The sequence below is a fragment of the Plasmodium gonderi genome, assembly GCF_002157705.1.
Source record: "Plasmodium gonderi DNA, contig: Chr14, whole genome shotgun sequence".
NCBI classification, from domain to species: domain Eukaryota; phylum Apicomplexa; class Aconoidasida; order Haemosporida; family Plasmodiidae; genus Plasmodium; species Plasmodium gonderi.
The window spans coordinates 1,374,390-1,392,624 of NW_021628939.1; the positions used below are offsets into that span (position 1 = coordinate 1,374,390).

At 25.9% G+C, this 18,235-nt stretch overlaps 3 protein-coding genes across 3 annotated transcripts; all 3 read left to right on the forward strand.

Annotated features, from left to right (window-relative positions):
* Nucleotides 1-3,054: 3,054 nt before the first annotated feature.
* PGO_142960 (JmjC domain containing protein) lies at nt 3,055-8,758 on the forward strand (the record flags this gene model as incomplete). The annotated part of the gene is made up of 4 exons (XM_028690287.1): nt 3,055-6,196; nt 6,855-6,933; nt 7,117-7,192; nt 8,387-8,758. The coding sequence occupies 4 exons, from the start codon at nt 3,055-3,057 to the stop codon at nt 8,756-8,758; spliced, it is 3,669 nt and encodes a 1,222-aa protein (XP_028546088.1).
* A 1,614-nt stretch (nt 8,759-10,372) lies between these two features.
* Nucleotides 10,373-14,428, forward strand: PGO_142970 (hypothetical protein, conserved; the record flags this gene model as incomplete). The annotated part of the gene is made up of 3 exons (XM_028690288.1): nt 10,373-13,299; nt 13,784-14,047; nt 14,332-14,428. 3 exons carry the CDS (start codon nt 10,373-10,375, stop codon nt 14,426-14,428), a joined length of 3,288 nt encoding a protein of 1,095 aa, XP_028546089.1.
* A 1,296-nt stretch (nt 14,429-15,724) lies between these two features.
* On the forward strand, nt 15,725-18,037 carry PGO_142980 (RuvB-like helicase 1; the record flags this gene model as incomplete). The annotated part of the gene is made up of 5 exons (XM_028690289.1): nt 15,725-16,816; nt 17,066-17,174; nt 17,347-17,444; nt 17,653-17,725; nt 17,859-18,037. The coding sequence occupies 5 exons, from the start codon at nt 15,725-15,727 to the stop codon at nt 18,035-18,037; spliced, it is 1,551 nt and encodes a 516-aa protein (XP_028546090.1).
* Nucleotides 18,038-18,235: the final 198 nt, after the last annotated feature.

The window sequence follows — 18,235 nt, forward strand, 5'->3', positions numbered from 1 at the left end:
CTATAAAATTAACTTCTGTCGACTTCAAAGAGGGTTTCGCAAATGACATACTCTGGAATAATATGTGGTTCTCCATGTACACGAATGGCAATGTAATGAAAATAAACAACCATGAACATATACAACAATTATTTAAGAACATTTAATAATCATACTTGTAAGATGCATGTAACCTTTGTAAACCTATAATTAAGTGCTCACATTCATGTACATTATGCATGTACGTATATCTACATATATATATATATATACATGAATAAAACAAAGCATAACATCATAAATGTGATATAAAAATTTATGTAGAATTAGCACATTATGAAAGAAACCACTTGACAAGATATTAATACATATTTGTTAAATATTAGAAACCAGTTGAACACTTATTTTTTCATCTATTTACAACAATAGAAACAAACTACAAAGATAAACGTGTTTTTCCAATGGAAACAGAAATGTAACAAAAAAAAATTTTTTTTTTCAATTTTTCCTCATTTGAATTTTAAGTATAATTTACAATATTTCCTATATATATACTTGTATACGAAAATGTATATAAGCACATAATCTATGTATATAAAACCATGAAAGCAAACAAAATTGCGCACAAGAGTCTAGCAATTTGCTGCAAGAATGTTTCACGAATTCGTATAACCCAACTTTTTTTTTTCAAATTTGTTACATATAAATACATATAATTTGTATTCAAATTTTACGAAATTTTGAGAAAAAATTTTTATTTCAAAATTTATGCAAACTTTTATACATATTCTTAAACATATTTGCAAGCACAACATATGCCTCTCATTTTTTAACACCTTTCTTTTATTTTATGGATGCCTTGGCGAAATAGTTAGTTTTTTTTTTTTTTTTGTACAATAATTTAAAAAAAAAAAAAAAAATGTGTTTATAACTGACTTTTTCTATAAGAATAACTCTATATGTGAAATGTAGAATATCCATGTTGAATGAATCTTATCGGCTTTTTTTTTCATAGGCAGAGAAAAAAAAAGTATTGTTCTGCCTTGAACCTGAAGGGGGGGGGGGGTACACGTATTCGTATAATATATATACAACTATTTTGCATATTATTTTGTGGACCTACTTGAACTTACTAACATTAAAAAAAAATTATGTTTTCTGCTTTTAATAAGAAATGTTGTCTTAAAAAATGTATTTCGCAATTTTATGTTCATATAGGAACTTGTTATATGGGTATTCGTACGTTCATACAAACCAAGCAGATAGGACGTATATTCGCAGTTATATATATATATATATATATATAGCACATAGGTATATATACATACATACGCACCCAGGGTGAGTAGGAAACATCAGTATATAGTCCCCCATAAGTTAGTATATGCATATTTTACCTAGAAAGGACTGTCATCGCCTATGCGGTAAAATTTATGGGTGGTGGTAAGGACACAGTACTAGAGTAGCATAAGTATTATTATTTTTTTTTTTATTGCACCTTTTCTTATCCTTGAACCATCTTTCTTTCGATGAATTCTTACGTATTTTTCTTATAATATATTTTTTTGTAAGAGCATGGAAAAAGAAAATATTCCTTGTACAATATTGTATGTTTTTTTTATAAAAAAGTTTTAAAACCACATTATGTATATATACATATTAAATTTGTTCGCAAAATGACATTTTTTTTTTTTTTAAAAAGAATATTATATAATTTTTTCAATTAATGTTCTATTTTTTAAATTATAAATTATTACATTTTTATTTTTATTCCATAATTTTACTTTTTTATTTTTTTTTTACCATGTTGGCTTTGCAACCGCAAAATAGAATAAATATTTTTGCATTTAATTTCCCATGACAATTCTGTTGACATATATGCCACTAGACTGTGTTATATTTATGTGTTTTAGTGACTTTTTCTATTTATTTGTACATATGTATGGTTGAACTTTTCCTGCCTATGTTCAATATATTCTAAAAATATGAAGGAAAAGGTAGAGTAGAACGAAGGCGTTGTTTCTTTAGCATTGCATGTCCTTGTACGCATATTTATATATATAGATATGTCATATATGTATATGTATATATGTATATATAAATGTATAAATATATGTATATACATTAATATTTATACTTCCGTGTATGGACCTTTCCAATTCCGTATATATTTCAGACGCAAAATTTTTTGTTTTTTTTTTTTCAATGTTTTTCGTTTACGCATGCATACATTAAATTGTTTTACATTTATTTACAACAATGTACAGTTTTTTTTAACATTTCTACTGATAGAAATTTTTTTAAAATTAAAGTGCAAAATGTGAATAAAACGTTTATATAAAATATCATAAACACAAGTTGATTGTCCTAAGTGTAATATTGTTTTGTTGTGGTTTTTTTTTTTTTTTTTTGGTGTACACATATTTAAATAAATATATACTAATATAAAAAATCTACATATATATTCACACAGGTGTTTACTTGTAAAGGTATATTTAAAACATTTACTTAAGTTTGTATTACAGCTATGCTATATATGTAGATCCTTCATACATGTATGTGTGGTATACATCTATATAAATGTACACTTTTAAAAACAAGTAAAAAAAAAAAAAAAAAAAAAAAAAAAACAGAAAAAGAAAAAGTACAATAGTGCTTCATGCAGTTTTACACATAAATATTGAAAAAATGAGGAACATAAATAGATGAAACATATAAGAATGTATATTTACGGGCACATGTGCATATATACATATATACCTATGTAGATTATGCGTACACAAGTGTAAAGCAATTTTTACATATATATATATATTTTTTTTTTTTTATTCTCCATATTTTTATTTGCAATTATTTTCTGTTTTCTATTTTCATTGTTTTTACAAATAGATTTAATTTTTTTTTAATAATTAAATAATTAATTATTTTAATTATTTTTTTGACACCATTTTTCAATTCACGAGTTTACACTTACACGTTCATGCTTATAGATAAATCTGCAAAAAAAAAAAAAAAAAAAAAAAGGTTACCATTGAACACGAATCCTAAAATTCAGATGATCTTATAAAATTTGCAATGGATTTACATGACAAAAACATCAGAAAAAGGAAAAGAAACCCCATGATTGTTATATCGTCAGGAAATGAAGACAGTGTAAACTTTACAGAAAAAAATAAAAAAAAGAAATTAATTATCAATGATGTTGATAATAATAATTTAGCAGATGAAAAAAATGAAACCTTTTTAAAAAAAGAATATGATACGAGAAATAGATGTGCTCTAAAAACAAAGACTTTATATAGAGGAAAAGATAAATTAAAAAAAATGATTAAGCCTGATTTCAATGAATATAACAATAAATTACAAGAAGAAGATAAAGAACAAGTAGGAAAATCATTTTTACAAAATGTGGAAACAAAATTAGCAGGTCAAAAAGAATTAATCAAAATTAATGACATGTGTAATAACAATATTTTACTCAGAAAAAATAAAATTGAAAAATTACAAAATGGAGAATTAATGAAATCGGAAAATAAGGACAACAACATGATAAATGAAAGAAAAAAGAAAAATATTTTTTTTTCAGATCATAATTCAAATAGTAGTATCTATGAAAACATTGAAGAAATACCTGTAATCCACACAACAATGGAAGAATTATCAAACCCAATTTTATTTTTTGAAAAATATAATTCTATTGGACTAAAATATGGAGCAATGAAAGTAAAACCACCCAATTTTTTCGAACCGCAATTTAATTCACATTACATAAATATGAAATTTAATATAAGGAAACAAAAAATTAACGAGCTTAAGCATGGAAAAGAATTTGATCATCCAGAGGAATATTGGTCCTTATATGAAATGTACAAATATAACAAAATGCTAGAAAATACATATCTACCAAAAGAAAAAATGAGCCTAGAAAATATTGAAAAGAAATACTGGGAATTAATTAGTAACGATAAGGAACAAGTCATCTCCATATATGGCGCTGATTTACCTGTACCCAAAAATCATCCAACATGCCTATTTCATGACAGCTTAAAACGGTTAAGAGATTCCGGAAGTGATGACTGTAGCACTGACATTAGTACTACGAAGTGTAGCAAATGTGAAACTAATGAATCATCGTGTGAATCAAAGAATTGCCATCCAAAAAATAGAGAAAGGATTAATGTATTATTATCTAAGCAGGAAATATGTGAAGATCCTGAAAGCATAAACACATCGTCATCTGAAGATAAGTTGAATTATGATAAAAGTGTTGCGCTTCCGTCAGAGAATCGCAATGGTGATATTAATAGTGTCAATTACAATGAATGCAATTACAATGAATGCAATAACAAGGAATGCAATAACAAGGAATGCAATAACAAGGAATGCAATAACAAGGAATGCAATAACAAGGAACGCAATAACAAAGAACGCAATAACAAGGAACGCAATAACAAGGAACGCAATAACAAGGAACGCAATAACAAGGAACACAATAGCAAGGAACGCAATAACAAGGAACGCAATAATAATGAGAAATCATTGATTGAAGAAGAGCACTGCATTATAGATATTATTAACATTTCTGATCCTGAAAATGTCACTAGAGGAGAAAATGGTGTCGATAACAGGGGTCATGCCGTAAATAGGAGCGCCAAGGATATTTGTTACGAGTGTGATAGGAAAAAGGATCACATTGATCATCCAAGGAATATCATCAATGAAATAGAATGTAATGGAGTAATCATCTCTAGGAGTGCAGGAGGTGTTTGCGAAATGGCTAATAATAGAAATGATAGAAGCAAAAGCACCTTAATAGAAGAGATGAAAAATTGCAATAACAACCATGAAAATCATGTGGGAGACTTAAAAAAATGTGAGGTATTTTTAAAACAAAGAGAAAAATATTACTCAGAAATAAATAATGTAATTAAGAACATAAATGAAAATTTGAATATAAAATATCTTCCATTTATTAAGGGATCTATGCTACGAAATGTCGATATACCTATCGAGGGGGTTAATATTCCATGGTTATATGTCGGAACCCTCTTTTCCTCATTTTGTTGGCACACAGAAGATAATTATTTTGCTTCTATAAATTATCAACATTGGGGGAAACCGAAAATATGGTATGTTATACCACCTCTATATAGTGACAAGGTGGAAGATGTCATTTATGAATATATAAAAGAAAATAATAATCAAGATGATATGGTGGAGAAAACAAATGGTAAGCTGAAAAAAAATGAGCAGAAAAGTTTAATAAATAATGCGGATCCAAAAAAAAAACTCAAAGAGTGCTTCACACCATGCATCGAAAATGCCAAAAGGCTAAAAAATATGCGCATTCCAAAAAATAACCCCCAGATGACACCGATGAATGGTACTACTAATATTACAAGCTTTATCAATAATGTAGTGCCTAGTACTAGCACTACTACTACTACTGTGGCTAATTATAGCCGTAGTAATAGCAGCAGTTATATTGGTATTAACACTAGCAGTGCTAACAGAGTAGTAGATACCTTAAGCGTTTTAGATGTGGATATAAACAATGTAGATTTGTTATATAGAAAATCCCACTTAAACTACAAAATTGTGGATAAAAAACAAATTAATTTTAAGAAAGAAAATAATAAAAATAAAATATATAAATTAACTATACAAGTACCAATTGAAGTATTCCTAAAAAACAATATTCCGGTGTACAAAAATATTCAAAGAAAAAATGAATTTATTTTTCTATGGCCAAAAACTTTTCATGGAGGTTTTAATTCAGGCTATAACTGCAATGAAGCTTGTAATATTGCCCCTACATTTTGGCTTTTTTATGGCTTACAATCATATTATAATTACAAATATTTTAGAAATACCTGTATATCGATTCATTTTATTTTATTTTCAAATTTATTGCATTATCAAGAATATACCTTTAGCCAATTAAAGCACATAATATATTCCCTTCGTTATGTACTAGCTGATGAATATAAATTTTTTAAAGAAAGTAAAACCCTATTCATAGATTTTACGCTAAATCGTGATGCCCTTTTAAACAATAATCTCATGAATTATTCCAACCATTTATCACTGGATTTGAACAAGATGTATTCGAATTTTGAATGCCAGAAAAATAAACACTTACTTTTTCAAAATATTAAAAGTAAATTGGAATTTTTTTATAAGGATTGCGATGCCTGCAATTCCCCTACTTTCAACAGTAAGATTACTCGCAATTATTTTTATATATTAGCATAGAAATTTACATGCATTTGCGCTCATAATACATCCTCAAATAAAATATATCCCATATAACATTTGCATTCATTGAATCAATTCATTGAATCCATTCATTGAATGCACGTAGTGAATGCATGTAATAAATGCATATATTAAACGCATGTAGTAAATGCATGCCAAATATTCATATATAATTTGCATGTAAATTTTACATGTAAAATATGCATGTAATATACTATTATAAAGCGCATTTAAAGAACGTTAATTATATACTCTGCAGAATGGATAAAAAAAATGCGCCATACATGCATTTTAAATTAAATTCGCAAAATTTTGGTACATAATAAATGCAAATAAGAAAAAAAATTAAAATAAATATTTAAATAAGAAGAAAAAATAGAAAAATTAAAAAAATAACATGCATATAGAAAAAAAATTAAAAATTAATTTATATTAATAAAATTACAGATAATATATAGAGAATAAAAAAAATTGCATAAAAATGATTCTGTAGAAAGCGCAAATTACATTTATTAATATTATATATAGCACCCAGATGCTATGTATAAAATTATAATATATTTATATGGTAAAATATAATACCCCGTTGTGTTGCTAATTTAACCTATTATTTTCAGGTTCAATTATATGCCCCCACTCAAATGATATTTTATGCATTCACTGCTCGGAAGAACATAGTTGCAACTGCAAATTCAAGTTAGTTATAATTTACGCATATATGTATTATATATAATTGCATGTAGCATGCTGAAATTATTTATATAGAGGAAAGCGTTGAAAATTTTATATATCTTATATAACCCCTTTATATAATTTATTTTATGTATTTAATTATGGAAACAAAAAATAAATATTATTCTACATTTTTAATTTTTTCAGAGTTACATTAAAGAGATATACTCTCTTAGAAATGATGAAGATTTTGACCCTACTAACTCAATATGCCAATAAAATTGTAAGAACATAAATAAATGTTTTTAGAATTGTGAATATCTTTTTTTTCAAAATATATGTTCTATATAACGATGGTTTAGCATAGTTTGCCTTATTTATCATAAATTTTTAGTGTGAGATGCCTCATATTTTAAACAATATTTTTTATTTTATGAATCTGCTTGTTCAAACTTTCTGAGTTTTTGTACTTTGTGCCATCTTCATTGTTTGCATATTGTTTGCTCGTCGTTGCAGGTACCATGATTAATTCTATTACGTCAGTTTTTAGTGTGTTGTTTGTTCGTGTTACATTATTTTTATATATTTATTACAAGTTCTTTACAGTATATGTATTGATTTAATTTGACATTAATATTACATAAATCTTGTTTCTCTTCTTGTTTTCTAGTTTTATGTATTTTAGATGATACATTGATCATTATATGATAGGACAATACGTTGATGATTTACTTATATTATAATTGTAGATTGTATTTACATACCCTTTTAAGTTTTTATATTATTGTCCTTTACATTTTATACCTCACGTTTATTAAAATTGTTGTGCTTTTTTGTCATATATGTTTAAATATTCTTTTCTTTGAAGCACCATTATATATAACTGTTTTAGTGAATTATTATATTTTTTCATGACACACATCCTCGTATTTATTATTGTTTATTTTGTAACGTAGTATTATGTACGTATATATATTATTATTTTTCGTTTTCTTTTTAATTTTCTGTTAAAAAAGTTCATTTTTTTTTCTACATATATTCATGATTTATATTATACTGACACATTGTAGTATACAATTGATGTTGTATAACTCATGTACATCCTGTGTGCTCATGAATATATATTTTTTAACATTGCTTTTTATACATACACACTGACACACTCACATACATACACACGTACACACTTAGACATTTACACACTTACACACTTAAGCACTTACACACTTAAGCACTTACACACTTACACAATTACACACGTATACATTTACACATTTACACACTTACGCACTTACACACTTAGACATTTACACATTTACACACTTAGACATTTACACATTTACACACTTACACACTTAGACATTTACACACACATTTACAAACATACACACATATACACATATTAATCCCATTTATGCTTTAACTATTTCTTGATTTTATCTCCCCCGTTTTTTTTTATTTCCTACAATTATTGTAGAAATCTAGTGATGAGAAAGAAGTACGATTTGATGACATACCTGATTACAACTCTTTGAAAATTTTTGAAGACAAAAATTCAGTTAAATTATATAATTTAATTCGAGAAACCAAAAAATCAGAAAATGAAAAAAGATCCAAGTCAACAAATTACATGGACCTGGAAAATTACTGCTTCGAAAAAGTAAACAACATCGTTAAGGAAAAGAACAAGAAGGAAAAATTAAAGAATGAAAAAGGCATTGTTTTAGAAGATTATTATATAAGTTCAAATAATTTTAAGACAAAATTAACCCTCAAGTACTTTCTTCTAACGTATGAAGAGGAAATGGAAGATAATCCTTTGAAAATATTGCCAAAACTGATAACTTAATTTTAATTGTTTTAATAATTTTGTTTTAATTATTTTAAATTTTTTGTTTTTAATTTTAGTATCATATGATACAATAAAAGTAAAATTCACGATTAAAAAGATATGTTTTATTTTTGGACATATATATATGTATAATTTTTTTTTTTTTTTTGCGACAAAATATATTTATTTTGGAAATATAAGACAATATATATATATGTTACGTAATCTATAATTTTTTCAAGTAATTAATTTGTTTTAGAATAATGAATCACAAATATTTATATTTAATTTTTTTTTTTTTTTTTTTTTTTTGTTTTTGTATAAAAGTATGTCTCCTTGATATATTAACACATTTTTTTGTATAATAAATAATTATTCGAACATTATATTACAAAATAGTTAGCTAGTTATAGCTAGCTAGCTAGCTAACATTTTTTTTTTTTTTTTTTTTTTGCATACAGCTAGCTAAAATAGTTTTTTATAACAATATGCATTATTTTATTTCAATATATAATACCATACTAGTTTAACACATTTTAATTGTGGTTCCTTTTTATTTGTTTTTTACGTTATTTTATATATTAACGTTTTTAATTATTATATTTTTTGTTACATTAAAATATATAAAAACAAATTTGTGTGTATCACCTATATATTTACACACTTATGTGCAATCTGGATTTTTATTTATTTATTTTTTTTTTCAATTATCATATTAATGCATACATGTAATAAATTTTGTAGCTTTTTATTTATATGGGTTAAATAATTTTATCCAATGTACTTTTACATTCATGGATATTATAATCCATAAGCTACAAGAAAAAAATCTAAAAATTGGTATATATGTTTTCCTTTATACACGAACTTTTAGCATTTTTTTTTTAAAGAAGCATTAATAAAATGTAATTTCACTAAGAATGAATGATTAGTTTTAATTTTATAATTTTTTTTTTTTTTGTGTGAGTATTATTTTATAAAAATAAACTAGGTGCATTAAGTATTTTGTATTTTTAAAAAATATAGATAAAAAAATTAAATGAAGGGAACGTAAAGGTCGATTTCAAATTTAATAACATTTCAATGTTTTTTTTAATAAATATCGAAAATATAATATGAATGAGCACATCAAGATGTTTAGTTAAGCATTAAAAATGTTTATATCATTAGAAAAAAAAATGTAAATAATTCTATTCATGTACATTGCGTAATTTATAGTTCATTGAACTTTTTATCCACAATGAAATGAGTAAAAAAAAAAAAATAGACAAAAAAAAAAGAAAATAATTATATATGTGTGTAATGTTGTTTATCTAAAGCAATGAAATTAGTACCCTGAAGGTTTATTTGTAATTTACAGTATAGATGATTACTATTTATTTCAGAGTGTTTTATATACTCTACAAGAATTGTGCTAATATATGCAGGATATATTTGAATATCATTGATTTTACAACATTTCTGATAATTAATCATTTATTTACATCAATTATATTCTCAATTTGCTATTTGTTCTGAATGATTTTTAATTACAAATTCATATGTCACTTGCTGACTTTATAAGAATATATGTCATTATGAAATAACGAAAATAGATAGAAAAAAATTGGGGGAAAATATGAATAAAATAAAATGGAGCAAGAAAAAAAGGAACACATTAATGCACATTTAAAGAAAAAATGTTCAGAAATAGAATTTTATACACCAAAATCGAATTTATCTCATGAAAGCTTGAACAGAGGCTCAGCATTTAACAATTTGCACAAATATGTTAATACAAATGTTACAGATCATCATTTAAATATACAAAAACCTCATTTGAATTGTTCTGTTCCAGCTGTGAATAAGAAAAATATTCTATTATTTAAAAATAAAAAGGAAAGCTCTATTTTAAACTATATCAAGGGATATAACAATACCAAAAATATCTTCGTTAAAAATGTTGATATAGAAAGTGCAAATAGGATAGGAGATACATCTGCAAATTATAAAACAACTAATAAAATAAAAGAAAAAAAAAAAGGCTTAAAAAAATGTAAAGTTTCCAAAAAATGTATTTTTTCCGATAGTTCAACGAGTATTTTAAGCTACTTTAAAAATGTTAATACAAGTAAGAAAAGGGAAAATAGTCTTACTATCCAATTTGCTGTTGAAAAAAATAAGCAAATTACAGTTATCGATAAAATGTTAAGAGGAGATATTTATAGTGTCTGTCGTTCTCCTTGTTATAGTGAGAAATGTTCTGATAGATATAGTGAATTTCTTTATAACAATAAGAAAATACTTTCAGAATGGGATGGTGGTAATGGAAAAATGAATAAGTGTGAAAAATGTGAGGAAAACTTATCAAAAGAAGGAAAATTGAAATTTGAATATTTACAAAATAATATAAAATATGATCATAAGTATAATGATTATTTACACAATGCTTATCTGTATTGTAAGAAATATTTCCTATACTCTAAAATGGAATTCTTTAGTAAGTGTTTATTTTACCGACAAAAAAACATAAAAAATTTTATTTTCTTAATTGAAGCCTTATTTTTGCAAAAAAAATACATTGATTTGTTGTGTTTGTTAAGGAAATACAAAAGTTTATGGGTTTTTTGTTGCAAAAGTGCAAAAAAAGGGATAATTGGAGAAAAAGGGGACAATGCGAGAAACATTGGCAAAAAGGGAAAAAAGGAAATGATAAGAATGAATTCTTTTTGTGATAAAAATTACACTAAATTCTATCCTGGTATTAATAACAAGTGTATGGGATTTAATGAAAACGACCAATATAGTCCATCATTGTTTAACAGGGTAAAAAACAATGAAACATTCAATGATTTTTACTGCACTGAACTTAGCGTAGTGCACAAATTAAAAAATAAAGTAAGCAAAAATATAAATAGTATGTGTAAAACAAAATTACATTATAAATATAAAAGTAAACATATATATGATATCACTGGTTCTATTAATAGCATCAGAGCAAGGAAAAAAATGTGTAAAGGGAAAATTAGTAAAAAAATGTATTGCATATGTTATATAGCATTTATAAAAATTTTATCATTAATTAAAATGAATAATCAGGTTTGCTTAAACAAGTGCATAAATTTTATAAAAAAAATAAATAAAAAATGCTTGTTAAATAAAAATGGTCATTATTTAACACAAACAGTTATTCAAGTATACGAATTAAAGGGGTTATATAATTGTGCCTTGAAATATTCTATGCTGTTATTTTTGAAATGCCCCTTATATCCCCAAATAATCAGGAAACTTTTCAGCTTTTCCATATTATGTTTAAAAGATGAAATTCATTTAATTTTACTAGCTAAATATCATAAAAATATTTCATGGATAAAATATTTTTTTATATTTATTCTATATTCAGTGAATTACCAATTTCAATGTAAAAAAACTCTCGACAATTTTCTTTTTCTTATTGAAAAGGTCACAAGGTGCAAAAAAAAGAATGTCAGAAAAAGTGTAACAAAAGGAGGGAAAACAATTATAAGGAAAATTATCCATAATAAATGTGGTCTCAATGGTTCAAGCTGCTTGTGCTGCAATATGATGGATGAAAACATTGAAGAAGTGCATAACACAAAAAGTGACAACAAAAATATGGAAATAAATTTTAAGAAGAAGAAAGAGTATCAAAATGAAGAACTCCACATTAATCGAATTAACCAAATTTGCCATGTTAATCATATTAGCAAAAACACCAATGAACGTCAATGGGGTGATAGGCGCGAATGGGGCGAGGAGAGAGAACACAAAGAGGAGTGGAAAAAAGGGAAATATTTTGATCATCCATCAGATTTAAATTATTCATGTGGGAATAACTTATACAACGATAGAGACAACACAAATGTGAACATTTATAAAAAAATTACACTATACAATTCTTCACATAACAAAGTCACATTATATGACGCTTATGTATATATTGCACATAATAAATTTTCAAGCTATTTTCCAAAATTCTTCTTATATTCCAAATTATATATATTAATCAATATTAAAAGAAGTTTTTATGAAAAAAATTTCACAATGTCTTATAGTTTAAGCAAGCTATTATTGACATACCATATGTATGATTCATCTGTAATAACTTTCTTTGTAAATTCTGCATATTTATTAAATAAAATTAGCTGCATAAAAAAATTAGCGCAAGAATTAAAAAAAAATAACCAAACTATTTATTTTTTATTCTGTAACGCAGCATTATTGCTACATTTTAAGCAGATTGAACGATCTATTCAAATATATAAATACATTGTGGATTCATACGAGAACATTTTTTCTGACTTGTATTTTTATTCCTTGTTTAATTTAATATATGAATTACAATTAACACAAAAAGCGCATCAAATTATTTCCCTTTGTAAAAATTTTAATAAGTTATTTTTCAATAATATATATTCATATATATTATTATCATATTATTACTTAGTAAATGATCTTCCCATCAAGTGTTACACCTCTCTCATAAAGGCATATAACTTATATCATTATCACCCTGACGTATATTACATTCTTTCATTACTCGCTCTAACGGTTAAGAAGTAAGAAAATATGTAATTACATATACTCGTTCTGCTCGAATTATACACAACCATTGAACTAAAATTATGTTCACCCATTGAACCCAAATTATATACACTCATTGCATTCATATTATCTTATAGAATTCGTACCCATGAAATATGTATGCATAAGTATATTGAGTTCGAAATGGGTATGCCCGTTATTTACACACTATTATCATTACAATTAACAAGAGGATAACAAGCAGCATAAATATTGTGCCTCTGGCATAACAATAATATAAAATTATGTGTTTGTAATGATAATATGATTGTGTTTATGGAGGAGAGTACAAATCGAAAATGCAGATTGTGTAACATTTATTCCATTCTTAAAATATGGAAATAAAACAGAAATATAGAAAAAAAAAATGAGCACAAGTGTATTTATACAAGAAATTTCAATTCCCCTATATTTCCCATTTTCCATGTTCCTTGATATGGCACATGAAAATTTTTTTAGGTACGAAGAATATATAACTTTCAGTGAATTGGCTCTTTTTTTTAGCTTAAAAAAACAAAAATTGAGAAATTATATTTTTTCTAAAATTTATGAAGAACAACACAAATACGTACCTTTTTATTTGTTAAATTACAATTTTGAGAAAATGGATTCTGGTGGAATAACAAAAAATGTGATAACAAATTTAAGCTCTCTTTTGAATTACGTGTACTTTGAGAATTTAATAAAATCATATATTATACTTCACTTCTGTTCTCCTAAAAGGTATGTGGCAAAAGCATATGAGTAAATAGGTTCACATAATCCTACTCAATCTCACATTAAACGAAATTATGTTACACCTGTGTGAGTGATGGGAAGGGAATTATATATGCACATTTATGCCTATCTACTTATATTCATACGCACACCGTGTGTACGTGAATGTGAGTACTTAAGAGTATTCGTATGTATTAATATATGAAAACATTAATGTAATAATCCTCATATTATTACAAAGAAATTGCATCAATGCTTCATTTAAAAACTTGAAAAAAAAATTTTTTTAGGAGAAATTTAAATTATCTTATTTTAAGCAAAAATTTGAGCATCGTTGCTCTAAATTTTTTTTCAAAGGATATAAGACTATTACATAGTAAGGAGTAAATAAAAAAAAAACGCAAAAAATAAAAATGAATCTTATCGTAATATCTACCTTTCATATATATGTAATTTACTTTTAATTTCTTATGTTCAGTTTTGAAATATATTGATAACGCTAGAAGAAGGGATAAGAAAAAACTTTGTATTAGGGACATTTTGTAGGAGGAATGCAAAGAAGATATTTTAATACTATATAATATTAAAACGGAATTAATTCTTATGCATGCATACATTCAGCCGTAGCTGTATGTGTGTGCTCTAGCCAATTGTTCAACATCATATGATATACTTTTGGAGAATCCTATTCACCAAGCCAAACGTCTTTCCAAGATAATTATAGCTATTTTCACCATCCCTACCTAGGATGTCATTTTTCCTCGACATCTAAAATGAATAAATAAATATACATATATATACATTAGTATACGTAGAAGCATCCAAAAATTTATTTTTATTTGCAGTTTTTTTATAACATTTTACGTTCTCATTTTTGTTGTATTCTCCTTGTCACACATTTATAATTAAGTAGCTATTTTTGTGCCTATTGATATACACACTTATGTATACACATGTAATCATATTAACTTATTCTCTTCAAGCTGAAGTTAATGCATTTAAACTATTACGTTTGTATATTCACATGTACGTTTCACTGTTTTTGTGGATATATCAACAATGAAAAGACATGAAAAATCGTTATTTGAAAAAGTAGAAATAGCCAATATGTATTCTTTCAATACTACAAAAGGAAAAAAATTAAAGTAAAATTAACTTCCATGGATGAACTTATCAATAAGCAGTGAGTAAACAAGTGCTAAAAATATTGATTTCATAAATTAAATTTCCTAATTTTTTTTTCTACAATTTGTTTGTTCGTTCGTTTGTTTGTTTGTTTTTTTTTTTTTTTTTTTGTGGGATATGGGGAAAGTACAAGACTTTAATATATATGTATTAAATTTTGTCATAAGTATAAATTTATCAGAATAAAGAATACGTGTACTCTTATAATTTCATGTTACACGGAAAAAGTAAAACATAATATAGGTAAAATTATGCTATACTGAATAAATTTTAAAAGGGATTTTTTTTTTTCATTTTTTTTTTTTTTTTTTTTTTCTAGTTCTTGCATATATAGATATTTTCACCACATTTGAAATTATTTTTCTGTGTGTGCACATGAAATTGTGTATTCCACTTTACGCTGGTAACGTAGTATCACGTTTTTTCATTCTACATCAATTTCCTATTATTATACACAAAGTGCAACCTATATATGTGCGTTTTTTGCTTCTTTTCAAAATGAACATCATCGAATCGAATAAGGAACGGGAGAGGATAAGCCTACATAGCCATATTAGCGGCTTAGGATTAGATGCAGATGGATTTGTGCATGAATTGAATTTTGAACAGAAGAAAAAGAAAAATAACAATATAGATATGAATGGACAGCAGAATGGATATATAAATCATGATGAAGTCTTATGTGATGAATTGATAGGGCATGAGATACAGCAAAATATAAGTAATGGATATGGCGATAAAAATGATGGATGCCTTAAGCATGATGAAGAAAGTGATGATGAAGTCTTCCGAAATTTTTATAACTGTAAAGGAATGATTGGACAAAAGAAAGCTAGAGAAGCTGCTGGAATTTTTATCAATTTAATTAAGGAAAAAAACATATGCAAATGTTTACTATTGGCTGGTCCCAGTGGAAGCGGGAAAACTGCTATAGCAATTGCTATAAGTAAAGAAATTAGCGAAGATTCTATTCCATTTTGCATTTTTAATGCCTCGCAGGTATATTCCTGTGAAGTGAAAAAAACAGAAATATTAACTCAATATATAAGAAAAAGTATCGGGGTAAAAATAAAAGAAGTTAAGGAAGTATTTGAAGGTGAAGTTATAAAATTAGAGCCATTTTATGATGACACATATGATGAAAAACATATTTCTTATGTTCATATTACTTTGAAGACCTTAAAAGAACAAAAAAAAATTAAAATACATTCTTCTATTTATGAAAATATTTTGAAAGAAAAAATTCAAGAAAAGGATATCATATACATCGAATCACATAGTGGATTAGTCAAAAGGGTAGGCAAATGTACTTTATATAAAGATATGTTTGACATTGAAACCGACACATTTGTTGACTTACCAAAAGGAAATGTGCATAAAAAAAAAAATATTATTCAAAATGTTACCCTTTACGATTTAGATATATCCAATGTTCAACCAAAGGACAATATTCTTAATTTTTTACAAAACTCCAAATCTAAAAAAACAGAAATTACAGATAAATTAAGAAATGAAATTAACAAAATTGTTTATAAATACGTCGATCAGGGGATAGCACAAATTATTCCGGGAGTCCTATTTATTGACGAGGTTTAAAATTATTCACAAAAAGAAAAAAAAATAAATAAAAAATAAATAAATAAAAACCTAATACGTACTAAAGAAAGAACACACATATATATTATTGGAAACAATTCTTCATAATTTACTTTTTGTGTAATACAGAGCAAGAAAAAAAATAAATAAAAAAAAAAAAAAAAAAAAAAAAAAAAAAAAAGTTTCCTCATCAGAAGGTTAATACCAATTTTATTATCATTTCTTCATTTTATTTCTTTTCAGGTTCATATGCTAGACATTGAATGTTTCACATACTTAAATCGTACGTTAGAATCTAACCTGGCCCCGATAGTTATTTTGGCAACAAACAGGGGAATATGCAATATAAAAGGTGTCCTTTTTATTTTCTTACCGAATATATAGCCATACGGCAATATATAGAAATATATGCTAGTATGTATATATGTATGTAAACTCCAAATCCATTACATATATATGCAATTTTATGTACTAATATGCATATACACATACACAAAACACGCATCGATGGTAATTCCTCTTAGGGACAAACATAATATCTGCCCATGGAATCCCTGTTGACTTGCTAGACAGAATAATAATCGTTAAGACTATGTTATACAATAAGGAAGAAATATTGCAGGTATAATCATGCACATGTGTAAACGCGCTTGGACGTATCTATGCAAGAATATATATATGCACATACACGTGTTTGTTAAACCATCGAAGAATATGCATCCTAAAAAACAAGTCCCTCTTTACAAAACAGCTTTCTCCCTTTTGCTCATTTTTATGACAACGTCCACTGTTTTCACCTTTTTTTTTTTTTTTATCACCTGAACCCTAAGGTTCTAAAACTGAGGTGCAAATTTGAGAAAATAAAAATTGAAAGTGAAGCCTTAAATTACTTAGCCGATATAGGTAAATAAAACGAATTTGTAATAAGATAAATTAGGAAAATGTATTCTGTTTGATTCTATTTATTTTTTTATTTTTTCAGCAAAAGTGCATTAATACCAACTGTTTGTCTTTTTTTTTTTTCTCCTAATTACAGGTATTCAGTGCTCCCTCAGATACGCAATTCAACTTTTAACACCTGCGAAAATATTATCCAAAAGAAAAGGAAAAAAAAAGATAAATAAAAGCATTGTGGAAATTGTTTCTTCCATATTTTTTGACACAAAAAGATCTACCCAACTTTTACTGGATGATAAAAATAAATATTTGTATTAATTTAGCAACTAGATAAATATTAATCCCCCATTTGACAGTTGTCTTACGTTAAAATTGACACAAGGAACACATGGAGTAAATTTGTCTGATGTGGTGTGAACCTTAATTCAAAGTGCAATGTATACACATTGCTTTATATATGTGCATGCTTGTGTAAGGAAAGAAGGACGTGAATATGCATACAAATAAAGAGTGTTA